The following is a 22,180-nucleotide window of genomic DNA, read 5'->3' as shown; positions in this document are numbered from 1 at the left end:
TCAATATTTTCTTGTAAATTCCCAAAATGCCCTTCTAATTTTCCAAAATTCCTATAATACCTCTGGTTGTGAGAGTAAATCTCTCCAAATTTTATTGTTTGGTAGCTTTTCATAAGAAGATTGATTGTATATCATATAAGTTGCTAAAACTAGAATTTGAGCTGGTTTGTAGGCTGTGGAGATGAATTGCTTCATTATTTTTACACATAATTGCCTTCTTTTGCAAGGTATTTTGTGACAAATTACATGCTAAGCACTCAAAAACGGATCTCAATTGTCAAAAAGGAGTAAAGATTAAAAAATCTTGAACAATCCAACACAAATAGATACAAGGGTATTTTGGGAATAATGAGTTCTCCCCTACTCACAAACATGTACGTGGACGGTTGCATGCCTGCTCTCCTATTCAAACTAAAACACTTAACTTAAAGGTATCTCCCTAGATTTTACCAAAACTAATGAATGCAAAATTGAACATACATAATACTCACTCAATTTGAACAAGCTAAATTGCGCAGGAGGAGAAGAACCCTTTTCCACTCAAGAAGCAGTCACGAATTGGCTTGTTCAAGCAGTTGGTTCACACTTGCTCTGGACATGCTTCACTTTTTGCTGCATTGTCAGGTTCCCTCTGCTTGCTCATTGGTTGTGTGCGGCTTCTTCCACCTATGGACGGGCTGGACAACCGAAAGACTAGCACGTGCAGTTGGGCGCTAGTCAGCATGCCAGCTCAGATGGGTTGAGACTAGGCACTGTGCAGTCTGAATAGTTCCGTGCTCGGCGTACACGATGATTGGTCTAGCAGAGCAAAAAGTGTCGAGTCTAAACCAAGCCTAACGAAGCATTCTAGTTACATGCTCTTGTGAGCCCTACTAGTTACTTTGCTGGATATGTTCTTTTTGGCTTTCTAAAAGAAACCCTTAGTGTTGTGTTGGGTTAGGGAGACTTTCATTGTTTCAGTGCATGATGGAAACTTACCTTTCATTTTACATCCCGACAGGTCTTTACTTTTCTTGCATTCTATTGTTTTGAAATACTAAAGTGAAGCTTCACCTTACATAATTTTAGTAAATTTTACACACACACACACACACATATGTTTTTTTTTTTGCATTTTATTGTTTTACAATGCTAAAGTGAAGCTTCACCTTGCATAATTCTAATAAATTCTATACACACACACACATATATTAATTAGTTCTTTTTATTTCACAACTTCACATGGCTTTACATTTCTTGCATTCTATAGCTTGATTCGAGTCAATGTTAACATTTGAGAAAGTCTCTTTTATTAAGCGGTTGCTGATCAAGTTTCCTCCTCACAAAGAAGAAAACCGAAAATACGAGCAAAATTTTTGAGATTTGCTGAATTTTTAGATGACTTTCCCACATATTTCATCGATATTTCTTCCATTTACCATTGTCTGCAGCTTGCTAGTCTTGATTTTCAATCGGCTCAAGACTAAGCTGAGGCAATCCTTTGCCAAACACTAATACCAATTTAATTCAACCTAACAATTACTATACCATTGTCTTCAGCTTACTAGTCTTGATTTTCAATCGGCTCAAGACTAAGCTCAGGCAATCCTTTGCCAAACACTGATACCAGTTTTAATTCAACCTAACAATTTTATCACTTTGTGAAAGCAATCGTGACCCTTTCACTTGTTATTTTTGAAGAAGCTAGCGGCTTATCTGCATCATCAGTGTTGAGGAGATGCTGTGCGAGCCACTGGCGATGGCAAGTGTTATTCAGTCTCTTGCCATTTCAGAGGCGGCCCGCAGCAGCAGCAGCTATGGAGCTAGGATCCCATATTCCTCTCCGCTTAATCAGAGACCTTCCTACCTCAAGGTTCGTGACCTCCAGTTTCCCCCTCACAGCGACAGCTTGATTTCCTGTAGCAATGGCCAGCTCTCTCTGACCATTTTGACAGCAGCAGAACAAACGCAGGAGGATTTGATCTCATCAGCTCAAGAGGGCGCTCAAGAAACCCTGGAGCCCACGGCTCAAGAAACCCTCGAGACTATGGCTCTCTCCTCTCCAAGTGATGCAATCAAATCGCCCTCATTGCCAGTTCGCTATTCTCACCTCAAAGAGCTTTTTCTTCAATTATATGCAGGTGATGATGTCCCCTCTGCCATGGAACCTTGGCTTCAAAATCTTACCCTTTCGGACTGGAATCAACTCCTCCTAGAGTGTGGACGCAAAGATGGCAATATTGCTAAGCAAATCCTGGCCTTTTTCAGACAAAAAGAGGCTGTGTTGGATCAAGGTGTACTTTTTTCATCAAGGAACAAGGAACACGTGTCAGCTGGTAGCACGGAAGCTTTAAATGAACTCTGCAAAGAATCTGATGCAAATATTTCTGAGTCTGGAGAAGATGTTGCAGAGACAACCCAAGCTGCCTCACCTCAGGAAGAGGAGGATGAGTCGACGGAACGTGATTCAGAAACAGGCAGCTCTCAAGATGAAGTTGAACAAAGCTCTAAAAATATCTCACCATCCCTGAAATTATACACAACGCTTGCACGTGTGTTGACTAAAAAGAGGAATTATGATGATGTTGATACGCTGGAAATGGAGGTGAAAGAAGCAGGGCTTGAGCCAGATGTCCATTACTATAATGTATTGTTGGACTCCTACACTAAGAGACGATCACTTGTTAAGGCAATTGAACTTATACACCACATGAAGTCCGTGGGCTTTGAACCTCACACCAGTATTCTTGAACAGGTGACTACTTTTACCTGAAACTCGGACAAGCTAAGGGCATGTAGCTAGTTTGTGTGCCTATCTCATATGTAACTCACGTATACTGTATTTGTATGTATGCATGTATGCTTGTGTACCCTCCCATATGCAATACAGAGAGAAAAAGAAAGCTGTTTCAATGTATATTAGAGGCCGAAGTCGGCCCATGAGGCAAAACAATATTTTACTGTCAGTGTATATCCAGTTATTGTGAGAAAAAACCGTAAAAGGTACAAAACAAGGCGCCGATGGGTGGTGGATAATGTGACTACTACAGCCTTCTTGAGCCAGGAGCACTTCTACATTTTTTCTCTGCTTGTACAGCTCTTTGATGATTGGGTGACCCCTGCATCCCCAGGGACCCTCAATACTCAGTTATATAGCCCTGTTTTCATGAGAGAGAGAGAGAGAGAGAGAGAGAGAGAGAGAGAGAGAGAGAGAGAGAGCATGTCAAGCAAGGGCTGCCTGCGTGCAAAAAACCCTAGCCTGCTGGCCGCCTGCTTGCGACTTGCCTCTGTTGCGACCTACCCCGCCCTTCACGGGTCCTGCCCCAACCATCTAATCTATCCTCCTCGCGCCAAGCCCTCTCACTGCGAAGAGGCGCTCCCCTTCTACCTTGTGGCTTGCCTCCCCTCACCTCTACTGTAGAAGGAATCCGTTGCAGACTCCGACTTCGCGACGTCCTCGACTTGCAGCGTCGCCAATGGCCTCTCTATAGATTCGCTTCGTGGTCTCCTCCTTCAGCCTTCCGTCTTCATGCTTGATTCTCAAGCTATCGCCCTACCTCCTTCAACACGGAGCCCATTAGGACAACTGTCTCTACCTGGAGAAGGCTGTTTTTGTGCCCTTGCTCCCACACCAGCTGCCCATCATGGTGCTGCAGACTCCCTGGCACTTGTTTGGGTGTTTCTCCCTATGTTGGCTATGTTGGTTTGTTGGTGCCCTGCCAGTTTCAGGTTTGCTTTTTCCTTTTTGGTTCTGGTTTTCTTTTCTTTTGTGCTGGTGCTGGCATATGTCTTTGCGTCCCTTGTTCTTTCCTTTTTGGTTCTTGTTTTGTTTTTTCTTTGTGTTGGCATGTGTCTGTGTGTCTATCTGATGGTTTGCTTCTGGGTGTGTGGGTTTGAGTGCGTGTGTGTGTATGTGTGCGCGCGCGTGGAAGCTTGCCTTAGAGTCTTGTGGGTGTGCATGTCTCCTTAAGGTTTGCTTTTGGGGTTTTGGGGGGGTGGGGTGTGCGTGAAAGCTTGCCCTTAAGGTTTGCGTTGTCTACTTTTTTGTTTCTGTCGTTTTTGTTTTGTTTTGCTTTTGGTTTTTGTCGTTTTTGCTTGTTTTGCTTTCTTTTGGCTGGCATGGGTTGTTTGTTTGGGGTTTTGGTTTTGGTGGTTGTTTGTTCGTAGTTGGTTTGTTCGGGGTTGGAACTTGGTCAGCTGCGGCGTGCACTCCTCTCAGCTCTTTCTGCCAAGCTTCTTCAGCCGGTTTCCACCTGGATGCTTTGTCAAAGCCTCCTACACTGCCTTCGATTAGCTGCCACTCTAGCTACGGTCTTCAAGCGCCACCTTCAACAAGTGGGCTGCTGGCTCTTCTAGATGAAAGCTCCTTGTCAGCTCCGGTGCAATGCTTTGTTACCCACCTTGTGCCATACTCCTGAAGTATCTTGTGTTGGGTATGCAAGCCCTTGTGCGTCTAGCCTGTGGGAAAATCCCCTTTTATGAAGCATGCAAGTAGCTTCCAAGTTATGCATGGCAAGTTTATCTTCTATATTGTAAGTGTTTACAAAGGATACAATGAATATAGTGTGTTATTTTGTCTTTGGAGTACCGTGTCGAATTCTCTCTCTCTCTCTCTCTCTCTCTCTCTCTCTCTCTCTCTCTCTGTGCAGCACACCATCTCCAAGCCATGGCACCCCAAAGGTTTCACCCCCCATAGCTGCACTCAACATCTGGTATCAGAGCTTATGCTCTTGGCCTCGGCTCGAGTCAACACAGTGCGGGAGCAACCGCTTACAGAAAGAGGCAGAAGCGTGTCGACCTACTGCAAGCCGAGCAAAACCACCCTCAATCTGTTCGCCCTGGGCTAAGCTACAACTTTTGATATTGAAGGGCCTCCCAATTTTGTCTCTTGAGCCCGCTACGAACGAAGCTTGCCATCTGCGCTGTTGTCTACGAGCTTGCCGACTACAGATGGTCTACTTTTCCTACAAGCAAGGAGCTCTTCTCTTGAAAGTAATTAGTTTAACACCTCCCTTTTTCAAAATGCTAGTGGGGTTATATTTCTCTCTCTTCTCATGCCTTGTTTCTCTCTTTTTCCCAAAACGATTTAGTGTCATATTCCCACTCCACCCACTATACCTTGGTGTGACTCGGTCCTAACAAGGCCATCACTACCGCGCTAACTATGGCATTGCTTGTCTGTGTGTGTGTGTGTGCGCACACACACACACACTCACACACACACACATATATATAATGGAATTGGCCTATTAACTTGAGAGTAGCGAAAATTAATGAGAGTACTTTTGAGAAATTACTTTGTGAGCATAACGGGTGAACATAATTGAAGATATCAACATAGACATAGCAATTAATTAACTTGGCATGCACAATACTTTTGCAAGAGAGAGAATTTAGAGAACATAACAACAGTTGAGAACCGGATTTATGTGGAGCCGGTCCCCCCTCCAATAGACATTTGTATTACGATTTCTCCCATTAGGAGAGACTTGTTACAATACAATCTTTGTGTTCATTTTTGTTAATTTCACACTGTTTTGCAACAATGGCCAACTTAAATTAACCATTTAAGTTTTCAAGCGGGTCTTCACACCCTGTTGGTCAAGATCGTGAAGTCGGTTCACACAGTTTTCAGTCTATAAACACGGCCCTCCTATCTTCTGCAAATACTACACGAAGACGAAGACGAAGCCAAATACGCTCTTCCAGAAGTACAAATATGGCATCAACGATCAACGAGTTTAATGAGCTGACAGTAGAGGTGGTACCCATGTAGCTTCTAGTATGTGCTACCGTAAAAGGTAACTTATGTGACGGATGTCAATCGGATACGATTAAAGGAGCCTTGAACATTGTGGAGCAGTTTGTCACATACAGTTGTCACGTGACACATCCAACCCTATGTGTCCATGGACAAGCTACAACACGACAAGGGTTCAGTCAGTCCAGTCAGTCTAGATTTAGAAGTGATCTGGCACTTTTGTGAGTCTATTCGTAGACCGTGCATGCCAGTCACTTAGTGTAGTTGCATATCCTCTGGTTGCACACAGCATGATCATAAGCATTCCCATCAGAATCCATCAGAATCCTTCAGGGGAAGTTTCCAGTGCATTTAGCCTATTTTACCTATTTTTGACATTTTTCACGTATTATTTTTAAGTGACTTTTGTTGGAAAGTAGGTAGGGCAAATTGAGTAAGTTTGTATATAAGCAAACCTAGGCTAGCACTATTTGGCAGAAGAGGCAGCAGGAGCACCTTGCTCAACAGGCAACTTCTCAGCAAGACCAACCCCCGCGACTACTTTGGCGTTTTCTCCACAAAAGACCTAGCGTTTTTGCATCAGATCAGCCTTGGCGATTTGTGCACAGCAGATCAGGCCGGGCGTCGTCAAGACAGAGCAGATCAGCCTAGCGTTTTGCATTTGCAGAACCACCGGCGACAGCAGGACAAATTTCAGCCCTAGCGTTTTTGGTTTGCAGCACAACCTCAGCGTTTTTGCAGATCATCGCGACAGAATCAGCAATAGGACCAGCGTTTTCAGTTTTCAGCCCTTAGACACCGCAGATCAAGTCCTGAACCTCGCAGATCTCACCTTCCCGCAACAGATCCTCGTCGCACGGTAGACACAGCGAAGTTTGCAGTTTCAGCCCGAAAAACGCAGATTTCAGCATCTGCGTTTCCAGCGCGCCATCGTCGTACCGTCGTCATCGACATCGTCACCGACAGAGTCAAAATTTAGCAGATAGAAGATTGCAGATTTCAGCCCTTAGAGTTTTCAGATATCAGCCCGTCTCGTCGTCGTCCTCATCGCCGTCGACATCGTCGGCAAGTCCAAGCATTGTAGAGATTTGTGCAATCATAAGTAGACCGCTCTCGCCATAGAGACTGGGCCTTCGGAGGAGGGTTTTACGTCGTCTCTAGTGTCGTATTCTCTTCTCTATCTATCTCTCAGTCTCATACACTTTCTCGCACTGTGTCCATTCACTTTGTGTGTCCATTGCACTCTCTCATTAAGAACGGAAGTCTCTCCCTTCCATAAGAAAAAGGAACCTTGAGCACAGTTCGAAGCACTTATCTTGAGCAAAGTTCAAACATTCATTCCGCTGCACCTAACATTGGTATCAGAGCTTTGGCAGTGTTCTGTATCACTCAAGGAAAGAACCACAAGAATCACAAGGATTTTTTTTCTTGTTGCGATCGCACAAACCCAAGTTCACTTGGGCGTGTCGATTCCTAATCGTGTTTTTGAAGAGTGATAGGAAACCCAAGAAAGAAGGTCTTGTCCAGCCTCCCCTTGTACCTCTTTTCACTCATTGAGAGCGGACCGTGCACTTAGCGGCCAACCAATTGACTTGAGGTGGGAAAAAGCAACCTTGGTGTGAGCGCAAGGCCGCCAAGGGGTGTGCCCGCGGAAAAGAGCAGAACTTGGGTGAAGAGAAGATCCTTCTCTAACACAGATTGCAAGCAAAAGAAGACCCTCAAGAACCTCAAGACCCTCAAGAACCCAAGACCCTCAAGAACCCAAGTTCCTCGTGAACTTAAGAACCAAAGATCATAGTGCATGGTCATCACCCGAAGCGGAATGGATACTTCGCATACAGGTAATGAGCATGAGAGAGGCTTCGAAGAGTTCTCCCCACCAAGAGATTTTTCCGACCCTCCCCCTTCGCCATCTACGCCACGAGTTGTATCAACTTCCATGGAGGTGATGGTCAAGTCGATGTTGGACATGATGGCCCAACAACAAGAAGCCAATCGCGAAGCGACTCGCCTTGCGCTGGCACAACAAGAAGCGAATCGAATTGCGTTGTCACAACAAGAAGCAAATTGCATTTCTTTAGAACGCGAGCGCGATGAACGAAAAGAAAGAAAAGCACAAAGAAAGGAGGAACGGGAAGCTCAAAAAGAGGCCTTGGAGGCCGAGCGTAAGGCTCAAAGAGAACTACGCACTCAAGAATTGGTTCGACAAGTACTTGCCTCGAAGTCCGAACCAGCCAAAGATCGTGGGAGTTCCTCAAGTGGCGCAAGCCACGATGCAGATTCCAACAACCCAGTCACAGAGAAGTTGACTTTCAGTAAGTATGATGGTAAGATGGATGCTACGGTTATTTATTCTTGGTTGCATCAATTTAATGCTTATTTTGCGACAACTAAGAAGACAGGAAATAACAAAGTTTTGACGACAGCTATGTACCTTGCTGGTGATGCCATCAATTGGTACAACGCATGGCAAGAGGCACAGTTAGCCGCGCACCTAGAGGAAGCCGACGAATTCATGCCCTTTTCCTTCAATTGGGTTGATTTTCAAGACAAGCTCAAGGCGCGGTTTATGCCACCTCAGCACCTTGCACGATTGAAGGACGATTGGCGCGCTCTCAAGCAAAATGGTATGCCGGTTATGTCTTTTTCTAATTGTGTTTTGCAGCTAGGTACCCAATTACGCAAATCAGAGGATGAACGCAAAGAGGCATTCCTTTATGGATTGGACGAGTATATCAAGTATGATGTCGAGGTGCTCGATCCAATCGATCTCAACAAGGCGGTAGCGATTGCTCTCGCACAGGAGATAAAGCACAACAAGGGAAAGCCTAAGGAGAACAAGACTTCCACAAGTACCTCTCAGACTTCTCAGAACCTTCAGAACGGTAAGAATAGTAACTCTGCTAACCAATCTTCCAATAGTCTCTTAGAAAAGAATTCTTCCAATGAACCTAAGGGTAAGGCTAACACAATTGCTAAACCTAAGCTTACTCCAGATGAAAAGGTAGCACAAGGAATTGTAGGGGATACATCACGTCGGAAGAGCAAAGCACTTATTCTAAGGAAGGTCGTTGTTTTCATTGTCACATTAAGGGTCACAGAAAAAGAACATGTTCTAAGCTTGAATTGAATGAATCTAAAGAATCCACAGAACCCACTTCCTGTGTCAATGTAAGTGTGCCCCAAGTTTCTCTTGACCCTCCCATTGATGATTCTCTCATTAAATGTTATGGTCATATGTCGGGGCAGCGTTTTGTCATATTGTTTGACCCAGGTATTATGCATGATGTGATCAGTCCCTCTCTTGTTGAGAGAGCCCGCTTAGAGGTTAGTCAGAAATCTCCTCTCGAGGTCTCTAGCTTTGTTCCCGGTATGGACTCTCTCATCACACAAGAGTGTCTTGGTGTGTTGTTTTCAATTCAACAAGCTACTTTCCGTAGAAGATTTTTTGTCTCTTCTCTCTCAAGATGTGATATGATTTTGGGCATTCAATTGTTTCGTGATCTTAACCCTCTCATTGATTGGGAGGCTAACACTTTCACTCTCAATGCCAAAAGTGACTTTCCCATTGTCATTCGTTGAGAGAACATTGTTCATTCTTCCTCTCTCATTGCTAATATGCAGAACAAGATTGAAAGGATTCAGGAGAAGGAGACTCTCTTAGTCTCTTCTTCTCCCAAGCATGACACACATGATTTGCATGATGATTTGAATGCTAGTGATGAGCATGATGATTTGGATGACACTGATAAGCATGATGAATTGGATAATAATGATAAGCATGATGATTTGCATGATCAAGATGTCATTTCTCACAAGCATGATGATTTGCATGAAGATGACCCTTGGAAAACTCCCATATGTCATTATCCAAAATAGCATAGGGGGATTGTCCTCTAGGTGATGTATATACTGACGTACTAGGAGGAAAGTAACAAATAGCAACATAGAGGTATCTGCCCGTCTCTACCCTGGCCCCTAAGCCTCACCCACATGTACCTAGCCTGTTCATCCTTGCGTGCTATATATATCAGTGGCTGCAACTCCTCCTTGAATAGGACTGCCACTCCCCCTGAGCCCTGTCCTCGATGCTCCAATCTGGTGTCCTGTCTGCAGGTTGTCTCCCATCTATATCCGCTCACTTGTGGCATGGATTGCCCAGGTGCTTGATGCGTCTCAGAGTAGAAAATGATGTCTCTCCCCGTGAAGCTATCCTCAAAGGCCCCTACTGTAAGGTGCAGCGGAAGTGAATGTTGAACTTTGCTCAAGATGAGTGCTCCAAACTGTGCTCAAGGGTTCCTTTTACTTACGGAAGGGAGAGCCTTCCGTTCCTTTAGCGAGAGAGTGCAATGGACACAAACAAAGTGGTGAACATTGTGAATGAAGGTGCATGAGACTGAAAGATAGAGAGAAGAATACGACACCAGAATGTTGTCAAACCCTCCTTTGAAGGCTCCACTCTCTATGGCGAGAGCGGTCTACTATTGATTGCACAAATCTCTACAATGCTTGGACTTGCCGATGATGTCGACGTGACGAGGACGACGACGAGACGGGCTGAAATCTGAAAACGCTAATGGCTGAAATCTGCAAATCTTTAGACTCTATGTCGATGACGACGATGCAACGACGACGCGCTGAAAACGCAGATGCTGAAATCTGCGTTTTCCAAGCTGAAATTGCAAACTTCGCGGGATCTGACCGTGCGGCAGGATTTGCTGCGGGAAGGTGAGATCTGCGAGGTTCGGGACTTCTTCTGCAATGTGTGACTGCTGAAAACTGAAAACGTTGGTCCTTCTTGAGTCCTTGTCGAGATGGAACTGCAAAAAGCTAGGGCTGTTCTGCAAACCAAAAACGCTAGGGCTAAATTGGAGTCTGCTGTCGCCGGTTGTCCTGCAAATGCAAAACGCTAGGCTAATCTACTGTTCTACTGGCGTTGGAAATCTGCAAATGCAAAAACGTTGGCTGATCTTGGTGCAAAAACGCTAGCTTGTTGCAGATGGTGCAAAAACGCTAGGCCTGTTGGCCCGTTGGGGGTCCTGCTGAGAAGGTGCCTTTTGAACCGAGTTCCTGCTGCTTCTTCTGATGTGGAATGCTAGCGCTAGGTTTCTATATATACTTGGCTAGTCAAATTGCCCTACCCAGTTCCCAACAAAAGTCACTTAAAAATAATAAGTGAAAAATGTCAAAAAATAGGGAAAATAGGTCTATGCACTGTAAAAATGCTCCTGATGGGTTCTGATGGAAATCTGATGATCATGCTGTGTGCAACCAGAGGATATGAATCTACCCTAAGTGTCTGGACATGCACGGTCTGCAAACAGACTCACAAAAGTGCCAGATCACTTTCTAATCTAGACCGATTGAACTGAACTGAACGCTTGTCATGAAGTAGCTTGTCCACGTACACATAGGGTTAGATGTGTCACGTGACATCCCCTCCTTTTCAAAGTGAGGTACTGATACTGAATTGTATGGCGTTGAGGGAGATCGCCAATAGCGTTTGGAATCCTGGAAAGGACTCTTCGTCGGTCCACTCCGATGCGTGGGTCATGCGAAAAAGAATCCATCATTCTTGTGAACAATCACATCTTTTTCTTGCAAATCAGCATGCTCGTGAATAATCACATCTTGATCATGCAAACCATCATGCTTATCATTATCATGCAATTCATCATGCTTGTCATTATCATTCCAATCATCATGCTTATGATTGTCATTCAAATCAATGTGTGTCATGCTTGGGAGAAGAAGAGACTGAGAGAGTCTCCTTCTTCTGATTCTATTCAAACTGCGCCTGCACATTTGAAAAGAGTCGCAAGAACTCTTTCATGTGTTGGTCGCTCTTCTCTTTTATTGCTTTGTTCTCGTGATCAAATTCTACTTCTCTTTTTTTGCTTTCACGATCTAGGGCTGCCATTCTTTCTATGTATTTACGCTCTATGGGTGTTATTCATTCGTCGCTTTCTAACTTCGTGTCCATCATCATCTTGTCGAAAGCTGCCATAGGATTTGGTGCAATCTTTGGCGTGGATGGGGAAGGGGGAGGGTCCGAAAAACCTTTTGGTGGAGAAAACACTTCTTCGCGACTCCCATGCTCACCACCTCCATGCGAAGTATCCATTCCGCTTCGGGTGATGACCATCCGCTGAAGTCGTGGGTTCTTAACTTCACGACGAACTTGGGTTCTTGTGGGTCTTGGGGTTCTTCTTTAGCTTGCAATCTGTGTTAGAGAAGGATCTTCTTTTCACCCGAGTTCCGCGGGCGCACCCCATGGCGGCCTTGCGCTCACACCAAGGTTGCTTTTTTCCACCTCACGTCAATTGGCCGGCCGTTAAGTGCACGGTCCGCTCTCAATGTCACGTGACACATCCAACCCTATGTGTCCGTGGACAAGCTACATCACGACAAGGGTTCAGTTCAGTCAAGTCAGTGTAGAGTAGGAAGTGATCTGGCACTTTTGTGAGTCTGTTCGTGGACCGTGCATGCCCAGTCACTTAGTGTAGATGCATATCCTCTGGTTTCACACAGCATGATCATAAGCATTCCCATCAGAATCCATCAGAATCCTTCAGGGAATTTTTTCAGTGCATTTAGCCTATTTTACCTATTTTTGATATTTTTCACTTATTATTTTTAAGTGACTTTTGTTGGAAAGTAGATAGGGCAATTTTGCTAAGTTTGTATATAAGCAAACTAGAGCTAGCACTATTTGGCAAAAGGGGCAATAGGAGCCAAGCTCAGCAGGCAACTTCTCAGCAAGAACAAGCCTTGGTGGGTTCCCTCCAAGTAGCAGATCCCCCCCATCCTAGCGTTTCTTCATCAGCCTTGCCTGGCATTTTTGCACTAGCACATCATCGCCATACCCCCCAGTGCCTAGCGTTTTGCATCAGCACCCTCGCCAACAGAAACCAATTGACCTAGCGTTTTTGGTTACCATCAGCCTAGCGTTTTTGACAGAAACAACCTTGGCTTTTGTCCTGAGGATTCAGCCCTCGAAGAGTAGCAGATTCCAGCCCATAAAGAAGTAGCAGATTCAGCCCGGAAAGACCATCAGTTTTCAGCCTAAAGACACCTTAGTTTTCAGCCCTAAACTTGCAGATTTTCAGCGTCAAAGACCCACCGAAAACAACCCCCAAATCAGTGTTTTTGGACTAGTCGCAGATTTCAGCCCATAGCGTTTTTGGACAGCAGTAGAAAGATTGCAGAGTTCAGCCCTTAGGTCGACTTCGTCATCACCGTCGTCATCATCGACATAGCCTAGACTTGCATCAGTCTCATGCATACCGTTTGTACCAGTTTGTGCAATCATAAGTAGACCACTCTCGCCGACGAGAGTGGGGCCTTTTGAGGAGGGTTTTACAACGTCTCTGGTGTCGTATCTCTCTTCTCTCTATCTCTCAGTCTCATACACTTGCACGCACAGTGTCCATTCACTTCGTTTGTGATCATAGCACTCTCATTAAGAACGGAAGGCTCTACCTTCCATAAGAACAAAAGGAACCTTGAGCACAGTTCGGAGCACTCATCTTGAGCAAAGCGCAAACATTCATTCCGCTGCACCTAACATTGGTATCAGAGCTTTGGCAGTGTTCTGTATCACTCAAGGAAAGAACCACAAGAATCACAAGAATTTTTTTTGCTAGTTGTGGTCACACCGCTTGGGTGTGTCGATTCCTAATCGTGTTTTTGAAGAGTGACAGGAATCCCAGGAAAGAAGGGCTTGTCCAGTCTCCCCTTGTGTCTCTTTTCACTCATTGAGAGCGGACCGTGCACTTAGCGGCCGGCCAATCGACGTGAGGTGGGAAAAAGCAACCTTGGTGTGAGTGCAAGGCCGCCAAGGGGTGCGCCCGCAAAAAGAAGTAGAACTCGGGTGAAGAGAAGATCCTTCTCAAACACGGTTTGCAAGCGAAAGAAAACCTCAAGAACCTCAAGACCCCAAGAACCTCAAGAACTCAAGAACCCCAAGAACCAAGACCCCCAAGAACCCAAGTTCCTCGTGAACTTAAGAACCAAGACTCCCAAGAACCCAAGTTCCTCGTGAACTTAAGAACCCAAGACCACAAGAACCCACAAGAACCCACGACTTCAGAATGGTCATCACTCGAAGCGGAATGGATACTTCGCTTGCAGGTGATGAGCATGAGAGAGGCGAAGAAGAATTTTCCCTACTAGGAGGTTTTTCTAACCCTTCCTCGTCTATGTCAAGGATTGCACTTAACTCCTATGGAGGCTTTGGAGCAATTGTTTTTGGAACAGAATTTAGAACGCGAAGTAAGAAATGCAGCAAGAATGGCAGAAATGAAACGCAGACACGCAGAAGACAAAGCAGAAAGAAAGGCAAGACAAGAACAGCGTGACTGACACATGCAAGAGTTCTTGCGTTTTCACAAGTGTCGGCACAGATGCAAGAGATTCAGGAGACCGAGACTCTCTCAGTCTCTTCTTCTCCAAAGCATGACGCACAAGATTTGCATGATTATGAGAAGCATGATGATTTGATTGACAATGATTTGCATGATGATTTGGATGAGCTTGATGATTTGGATGACAATGACAAGCATGATGATTTGCATGATCGAGATGTGATTTCTCACAAGCATGATGATTTGCATGAAGATGATGTGATTGTTCACAAGGATGATGTGTTAGTGGATTTTTTTTCTAGCGAAGCTAACCTCGTTACAGATTCGATCAATCACGAAGAATCGATCTTGGCTTTCAAGTCGAGGTCCACAAATCCCCCACAAGAAGATTCGATAGATCCCGAAGAACCGATCTTGGCTCTCAAAGAACCCCCTCAGGAAAAATCGATCTTGGCTCTCGAGCCTAGGTCCAAGAACCCTTACAGGAAGTATTATGTGTTCGCATGATTGATACGCACGCATTGTACGAGTGTTTCGTTCGTGATCGTTTCTTGTATTTTAGTCAGCATCTTTATGTGTTCCCTTTTACTAGGCATGACATATTGTACGTTGAGCACGTTTCACTCATGAATTACCACAAATTTATGCGGATTGTTCATGAAAAGCTCAAAAGTATGCATTCAAGGAAGTTACATTCCATGTCTCTTCCTTGGCACGACACAGTCGTAGAAAGAGCACATAGAAGTATGAGCACCAAGCATGGGCATTTCCGTTGTGAATTGCCACAGCTGATTGCTTTAGATCATAAGAGAAAGATTCGATCTCATTGTTTGCGTGTGTGTGGTGAACGGTTTGGCACTCCGTTTATTTGTTCATCTACATTGCATGCACAGTCTTTTGAGAAGATGAGATTTTTTTCACTCACTTTACATGGAATAGGTATGTTCATGTTTTTATGTTGGAAGTGGTTTCAGGAATTTTCAGCCATGGAGATTCCTGAAGAAGAAAGAAGCATGACTCTCGACGAAGTTGAAGCATCGAAGGAAAACACAAAAGACTTTGTCTCGCTTTTGGCGTGGCGCAAAGAAGCAAGCGTTGCAGACCTTTATGAAGTTCAAGTACCGCACGACCCACACATCAGAGTGGGCCGGCGAAGAGTCCCTTTCAGGATTCTGGATGCTATTGGCGATCTCCCTCGATGCCATACAGTTTGGTACCAGTACCCCACTTTGAAAAGGAGGGGATGTCACGTGACACATCCAACCCTATGTGTCCGTGGACAAGCTACAGCATGACAAGGGTTCAGTTCAGTCAAGTTAGTCTAGAGTAGGAAGTGATCTGGCACTTTTGTGAGTCTGTACGCAGACCGTGCATGCCCAGTCACTTAGTGTAGATGCATATCCTCTGGTTTCACACAGCATGATCATAAGCATTCCCATCAGAATTCATCAGAATCCTTCAGGGAAATTTTCCAGTGCATTTAGTCTATTTTACCTATTTTTGACATTTTTCACTTATTATTTTTAAGTGACTTTTGTTAGAAAGTAGGTAGGGCAATTTTGCTAAGCCTGTATATAAGCAAACTAGAGCTAGCACTATTTGGCAGAAGAGGCAAATGGAGCCAAGCTCAGCAGGCAACTTCTCAGCAAGACCAAGCCTTGGTGGATTCCCTCCAAGCAACAGACCCCCCATCCTAGCGTTTCTTCATCAGCTTTGCCTGGCGTTTTTGCACCAGCACATCATCGCCATACCCCCCAGTGCCTAGCGTTTTGCATCAGCACCCTCGCCAGCAGAAACCAACTGACCTAGCGTTTTTGACAGAAACAGCCCTTGCGTTTTTCCTGAGGATTCAGCCCTCGAAGAGTAGCAGATTCCAGCCCATAAAGAAGTAGCAAATTCAGCCCGGAAAGACCATCAGTTTTCAGCCTAAAGACACCTTAGTTTTCAGCCCTAAACTTGCAGATTTTCAGCGTCAAAGACCCACCGAAAACAGCCCCCAAATCAGTGTTTTTGGACTAGTCGCAGATTTCAGCCCATAGCGTTTTTAGACAGCAGTAGAAAGATTGCAGATTTCAGCCCTTAGGTCGACTTCGTCATCATCGTCGACATAGCCTAGACTTGCATCAGTCTCATGCATACTGTTTGTACCAGTTTGTGCAATCATAAGTAGACCACTCTCGCCGACGAGAGTGGGGCCTTCGGAGGAGGGTTTTACGTCTCTGGTGTCGTATCTCTCTTCTCTCTATCTCTCAGTCTCATACACTTGCACGCACAGTGTCCATTCACTTCGTTTGTGATCATAGCACTCTCTCCTTAAGAACGGAAGGCTCTACCTTCCATAAGAACAAAAGGAACCTTGAGCACAGTTCGAAGCACTCATCTTGAGCAAAGCGCAAACATTCATTCTGCTGCACCTAACACTCTGTGAGTGAAAAGAGGCACAAGGGGAGGCTGGACAAGCTCTTCTTTCTTGGGTTTCCTATCACTCTTCAAAAACACGATTAGGAATCGACACGCCCAAGAGGACTTGGGTTACGTGCGACCGCAGAAAAATTAATTATGTGGTTCTTGTGGTTGTTTCCTTGAGTGATACAGAGCACTGCCAAAGCTTTGATACCAATGTAAGGTGCAGTGGAAGTGAATGTTGAACTTTGCTCAAGATGAGTGCTCCGAACTGTGCTCAAGGGTTCCTTTTACTTACAGATGGGAGAGCCTTCCGTTCCTTTAGTGAGAGACTGCAATGGACACAAACAAAGTGGTGAACACTATGAATGAAGGTGCATGATAGAGAGAGAAGAATACGACACCAGAATGTTGTCAAACCCTCCTCCGAAAGGCCCACTCTATGGCGAGAGCGGTCTACTATTGATTGCACAAATCTCTACAATGCTTGGGCTTGCCGACGATGTCGAGACGATGAGAATGACGACGAGACGGGCTGAAATCTGAAAACGCTAATGGCTGAAATCTGCAAATCTTTATCTGCTGAATTCTGACTCTATTTCGATGATGATGTCAATGACGACGATGCAACGACGACGCGCTGAAAACGCAGATGCTGAATCTGCGTTTTCCGGGCTTAAACTACAAACTTCGTGGGATCTGACCGTGCGGTGAGGATCTGCTGCGGGAAGGTGAGATCTGTGAGGTTCGGGACTTCTTTTGCGATGTGTGACTGCTGAAAGCTGAAAACGCTGGTCCTTCATGAGTCCATGTCGCGATGGAACCACAAAAAGCTAGGGTTGTTATGCAAACCAAAAACGCTAGGGCTGAATTGGAGTCTGTTGTCGCCGGCTGTCCTGCAAATGCAAAACGCTAGGCTGATTTGCTGATCTACTGTCGTCGGGAATCTGCAAATGCAAAATACTGGCTGATCTTGGTACAAAAATGTTAGCCTGTTGCAGATGGTGCAAAAACGCTATGCCTGCTGGGGGTCCTGCTGAGAAGGTGCCTGTTGAACAGAGTTCCTACTGGCTCTTTTGTTATGTGGAAATGCTCGCGCTAGGTTTCTAAATATACTTGGCTAGTCAAATTGCCCTACCTAATTCCCAACAAAGTCACTTAAAAATAATAAGTGAAAAATGTCAAAAATAGGAAAAATAGGTCTATGCATTGTAAAAATGCTCCTGATGGGTTTTGATAGAAATTTGATGATCATGCTGTGTGCAACCAGAGGATATGCATCTACAAGTGTCTGGATATGCATGGTTAACAGACTCACAAAAGTGCCAGATCATTTCCTAATCTAGACTGACTGAACTGAACTGAACCATTGTCATGAAGTAGCTTGTCCACGTACACATAGGGTTAGATGTGTCACGTGACACCTATATCAAGACGGAGTGACCCATTACAATTCTAGGTTTCCATCTTTAGTGTGGTCCCATAGGTCTCGCACCGTCATGCGGGGCGTCTCTCCAATATCACCACCTTTCCATCCGTGTAAAAAGCAATCTTCCCCTTTTCCCTTGTTGCTCTAATTTCCGGCATTACTTCTTGCATATGAGGAATCTGCGAGAGGGGGAGGTCATTTCCAAGAAAGATGTCAGTCTTCTTTAGAGTCGGTCTCTTCTTCAAGAAGTCCTTCTTCGCTTCCATGGAGGGGAAGCGGAGAATGAGTACCCTTTCCTTTGAGGTTTCTCTGTTGTTCCCATTTTTCTTAGTGCCCACTCTCCAAGCCATCGTATGCGTCTGCTCGTTGACTGTAAGGTGTAGCAGAATGAATGTTGTTCTTTCTCAAGATGAGTGCTCCGTAGTGTGCTCAGATTCCTTTTTGTTCTTATGGAAGGGAGAGCCTTCCGTCCTTAATGAGAGAGTGCAATGATCACGAACAAAGTGAATGGACACTGTGCGTGCAAGTGTATGAGATTGAGAGAGAGAGAGAGAGAAGAGAATACGACACCAGAGACGTTGTAAAACCCTCCTCCGAAGGCCTCACTCTCGTCTGCGAGAGTGGTCTACTATTGATTGCACAAATTGGTACAAAGTGGATGCATGTGACTAATGCAAGTCTAGGCTAGATCGATGACGACGATGGGGATGGCGAGACCGATCTAAGGGCTGAAATCTGCTTTTCTTGTACTGCTGTTTAAAAACGCAAATGGGCTGAAATCTGCTGCGGCTGAAAACGCTGAAGATTCTGCTCCTAAAAACGTTGATATGGCTGGTTCTTAATGGCTGAAATCTGTTGGTCTTTAGGTGGTCAAAACCTAGAATCTGTTGGTGCTCTATTTGCTGAAATCGCCATGCCAAAAGGGGGCGATTGGGGGTTTTGGAAACGCTAGGGCTGCAATCCGTCTTGGAGGAAAAACGCTAGGTACTGTGGTTGTCTGTGATGAGGCTATGGCTGGAAAACGCCAATGCTTGGGGGGTTCTATGACGAGGGTAACTTGTTGATGAAAACGCTAGAGAGTGAAGTGTTCTTGCTTGAGGAAAAACGCCACCAAGGGTTCTTGTTGAGAAGTTGCCTGTGGAGCGATGGCGCTCCTGCCGCCTCTTTTGCCAATTAGTGCTAGTCTAGGTTTGCTTATATACAAACTTACTCAATTTGCCCTACTTACTTACCAACAAAAGTCACTTAAAAATAATAAGTAAAAATGTTAAAAATAGGGAAAATAGGCTAAATGCACTAGAAAATTCCCCTAAAGGATTCTGATGGGAATGCTTATGATCATGTTGTGTGCAACCAGAGGATATGCATCTACATCAAGGGACTGATCCCATCATGCATACTACCTGGGTCAAACAATATCACAAAATGCTGCCCCGTCATATGACCATAACATTTAATGAGAGACTCATCAATGGGAGGGTGAGGAGAAACTTGGGGCATACTTGTTTTATCATTAATTGCATTGACAGAGGAAGTGGGTTCTGTGGATTCTTTAGATTCATTTGAGTCAAGCTTAGGACATGTTCTTTGGATGTGACCCTTAATGTGAATGAAAACAACTACCTTCCTTAGAATAAGTGCTTTGCTCTTCCGACGTGATGTATCCTCCTAAAATTCCTTGTGCTACCTTTTCATATGGAGTAAGCTTCGGTTTAGCAATTGTGTTAGCCTTTCCCTTAGGTTCATTCGAAGAATTCGTTTCTAAGAGACTACTGGAAGATTGGTTAGAAGAGTTACCGTTCTTACCATTCTTGCCGTGCTTACCATTATGAGGGTTCTCAGAAGTTTGAGAGGTACTTGTGGAAGTCTTGTTCTCCTTAGGCTTTCCCTTGCTGTGCTTCATCTCCTGTGCGAGAGCGATCGTTACCGCCTTGTTGAGATCGATTGGATCGAGTACCTCGAAATCGTACTTGATATACTCGTTCAATCCATAAAGGAATGCCTCCTTGCGCTCATCATCCGACTTGTGTAATTGGGTACCTAGCTGCAAAACACGATTAGAAAAATGCATAACCGGCATACCATTTTACTTGAGAGCGCACCAATCGTTCTTCAATCGTGTGAGATACTGAGGTGGCATAAACCGCGCCTTGAGCTTGTCTTGGAAATCAACCCAATTGAAGGGAAGGGGACGTGAATTCGTCAGCTTCCTCTAGGTGCGCGGCTAACTTTGCCTCTTGCTATGCGTGGTACCAATTGATGGCATCACTGGCAAGGTACATAGTTGTCGTCTTCTTAGTTGTCGCAAAATAAGCATTAAATTGATGCAACCAAGAATGAATAACCGTAGCATCCATCTTACCATCATATTTACTAAAAGTCAACTTCTCTGTGACTGGGTTGTTGGCGTCTGCATCCCGGCTTGCGCCACTTGAGGAACTATCAACATCTTTGGCTGGTTCAGACTTCGAGGCAAGAACTTGTCGAACCAATTCTTGAGTGCGGAGGTCCCTTTGAACCTCGCGATCGGCCTCGAAGTCCACTCGTCTTGCTTCGGCGTCCAAGCGCATTTGCTCGCGCTCACGTTCCATAGCTACTTTTGTGTCTGCTTTTCTTTCTTTGCGTTCCTTGCGCTCACGTTCCCTATCAATGCGAGTCGCTTCTTGTCGTGCCATGATGTCCAACATCGACTTGACCATTGCCTCCAAAGGATTTGGTACAACTCGTGGCATAGATGGGGAAGGGGGAGGGTCGGAAAAACCTCTTGGTGGGAAAAATTCTTCGTCGCCTCTCTCATGCTCATTACCTGTATGCGAAGTATCCATTCCGCTTTGGGTGATGACCATGCACTATGACCTTTGGTTCTTAAGTTCACGAGGAACTTGGGTTCTTGAGGGTCTTGGGTTCTCGGGTTCTTGAGGGTCTTGAGGTCTTGAGGTTCTTGAGGTTCTTCTTTTGCTTGCAATCTGTGTTCGAGAAGGATCTTCTGTTTGCCCGAGTTCTGCTCTTTTCCGCGGGCGCACCCCTTGGCGGCCTTGCGCTCACACCAAGGTTGCTTTTTCCCACCCCACGTCGATTGTCCGGCCGCTAAGTGCACGGTCCGCTCTCAATGAGTGAAAAGAGGCACAAGGGGAGGCTGGACAAGCCCTTCTTTCTTGGGATTCCTGTCACTCTTCAAAAACACGATTAGGAATCGACACGTCCAAGTGAACTTGGGTGCGTGCCACCGCATCAAGCAAAAAATATTATGTGGTTCTTTCCTTGAGTGATACAGAACACTGCCAAAGCTCTGATACCAATGTAAGGTGCAGCGGAATGAATGTTGTTCTTTCTCAAGATGAGCGCTCCGTAGTGTGCTCAAGGTTCCTTTTTGTTCTTATGGAAGGGAGAGCCTTCCGTCCTTAATGAGAGAGTGCAATGATCACGAACAAAGTGAATGAACACTGTGCGTGCAAGTGTATGAGATTGAGAGATAGAGAGAGAAGAGAATACGACACCAGAGACGTTGTAAAACCCTCCTCCGAAGGCCCCACTTTCGTCGGTGAGAGTGGTCTACTATTGATTGCACAAACTAGTACAAAGTGGATGCATTTGATTGATGCAAGTCTAGGCTAGATCGATGACGACGGCGGGGATGGCGAGACCGATCTAAGGGCTGAAATCTGCTGTTCTTGTACTGCTGTCCAAAAACGCAAATGGGCTGAAATCTGCTGTGGCTGAAAACGTTGAAGATTCTGATCCTAAAAACACTGATATGGCTGGTTCTTAATGGCTGAAATCTATTGGTCTTTAGGTGGTCAAAACTTGGAATCTGTCGGTGCTCTATCTGCTGAAATCGCCATGCCAAAAGGGGGCGATTGGGGGTTTTGGAAATGCTAGGGCTGCAATCCGCCTTGGAGGAAAAACGCAAGGTATTGTGGTTGTCTGCGATGATGCGATGGCTGGAAAACGCCAATGCTTGGGGGGTCTATGGCGAGGGTAACTTGTTGATGAAAACGCTAGAGAGTTGCTTGGAGGAAAAAGGCCACCAAGGGTTCTTGCTGAGCAGTTGCCTGTTGAGGGAAGGTGCTCCTGCTGCCTCTTTTGCCAATTAGTGCTAGTCTAGGTTTGTTTATATACAAACTTACTCAATTTGCCCTCCCTACTTTCCAACAAAAGTCACTTAAAAATTAGAAGTGAAAAATTGTCAAAAATAGGGAAATTAGGCTAAATGCATCGGAAAATTCCCCTAAAGGATTTTGC

The 22,180-nt window shown here is 45.1% G+C and overlaps 1 protein-coding gene across 1 annotated transcript in view; it reads left to right on the top strand.

Moving 5' to 3' along the window:
- Positions 1-1,660: 1,660 nt before the first annotated feature.
- The window catches only part of LOC147439828 (uncharacterized), an 81,057-nt gene continuing 60,537 nt past the window's right edge, over positions 1,661-22,180 (top strand). The window contains exon 1 of the mRNA XM_086485569.1: positions 1,661-2,734. Coding sequence (XP_086341695.1) covers positions 1,718-2,734 — 1,017 coding nt within the window. The 5' untranslated portion in view covers positions 1,661-1,717. The remainder of the gene's footprint in view (positions 2,735-22,180) is intronic.

The sequence above is a fragment of the Adiantum capillus-veneris genome, chromosome 16 (assembly GCF_014529385.1).
Source record: "Adiantum capillus-veneris isolate H3 chromosome 16, ASM1452938v2, whole genome shotgun sequence".
Classification (NCBI taxonomy): Eukaryota; Viridiplantae; Streptophyta; class Polypodiopsida; order Polypodiales; family Pteridaceae; genus Adiantum; species Adiantum capillus-veneris.
This window is presented reverse-complemented; position numbering and strand designations above follow the sequence as displayed.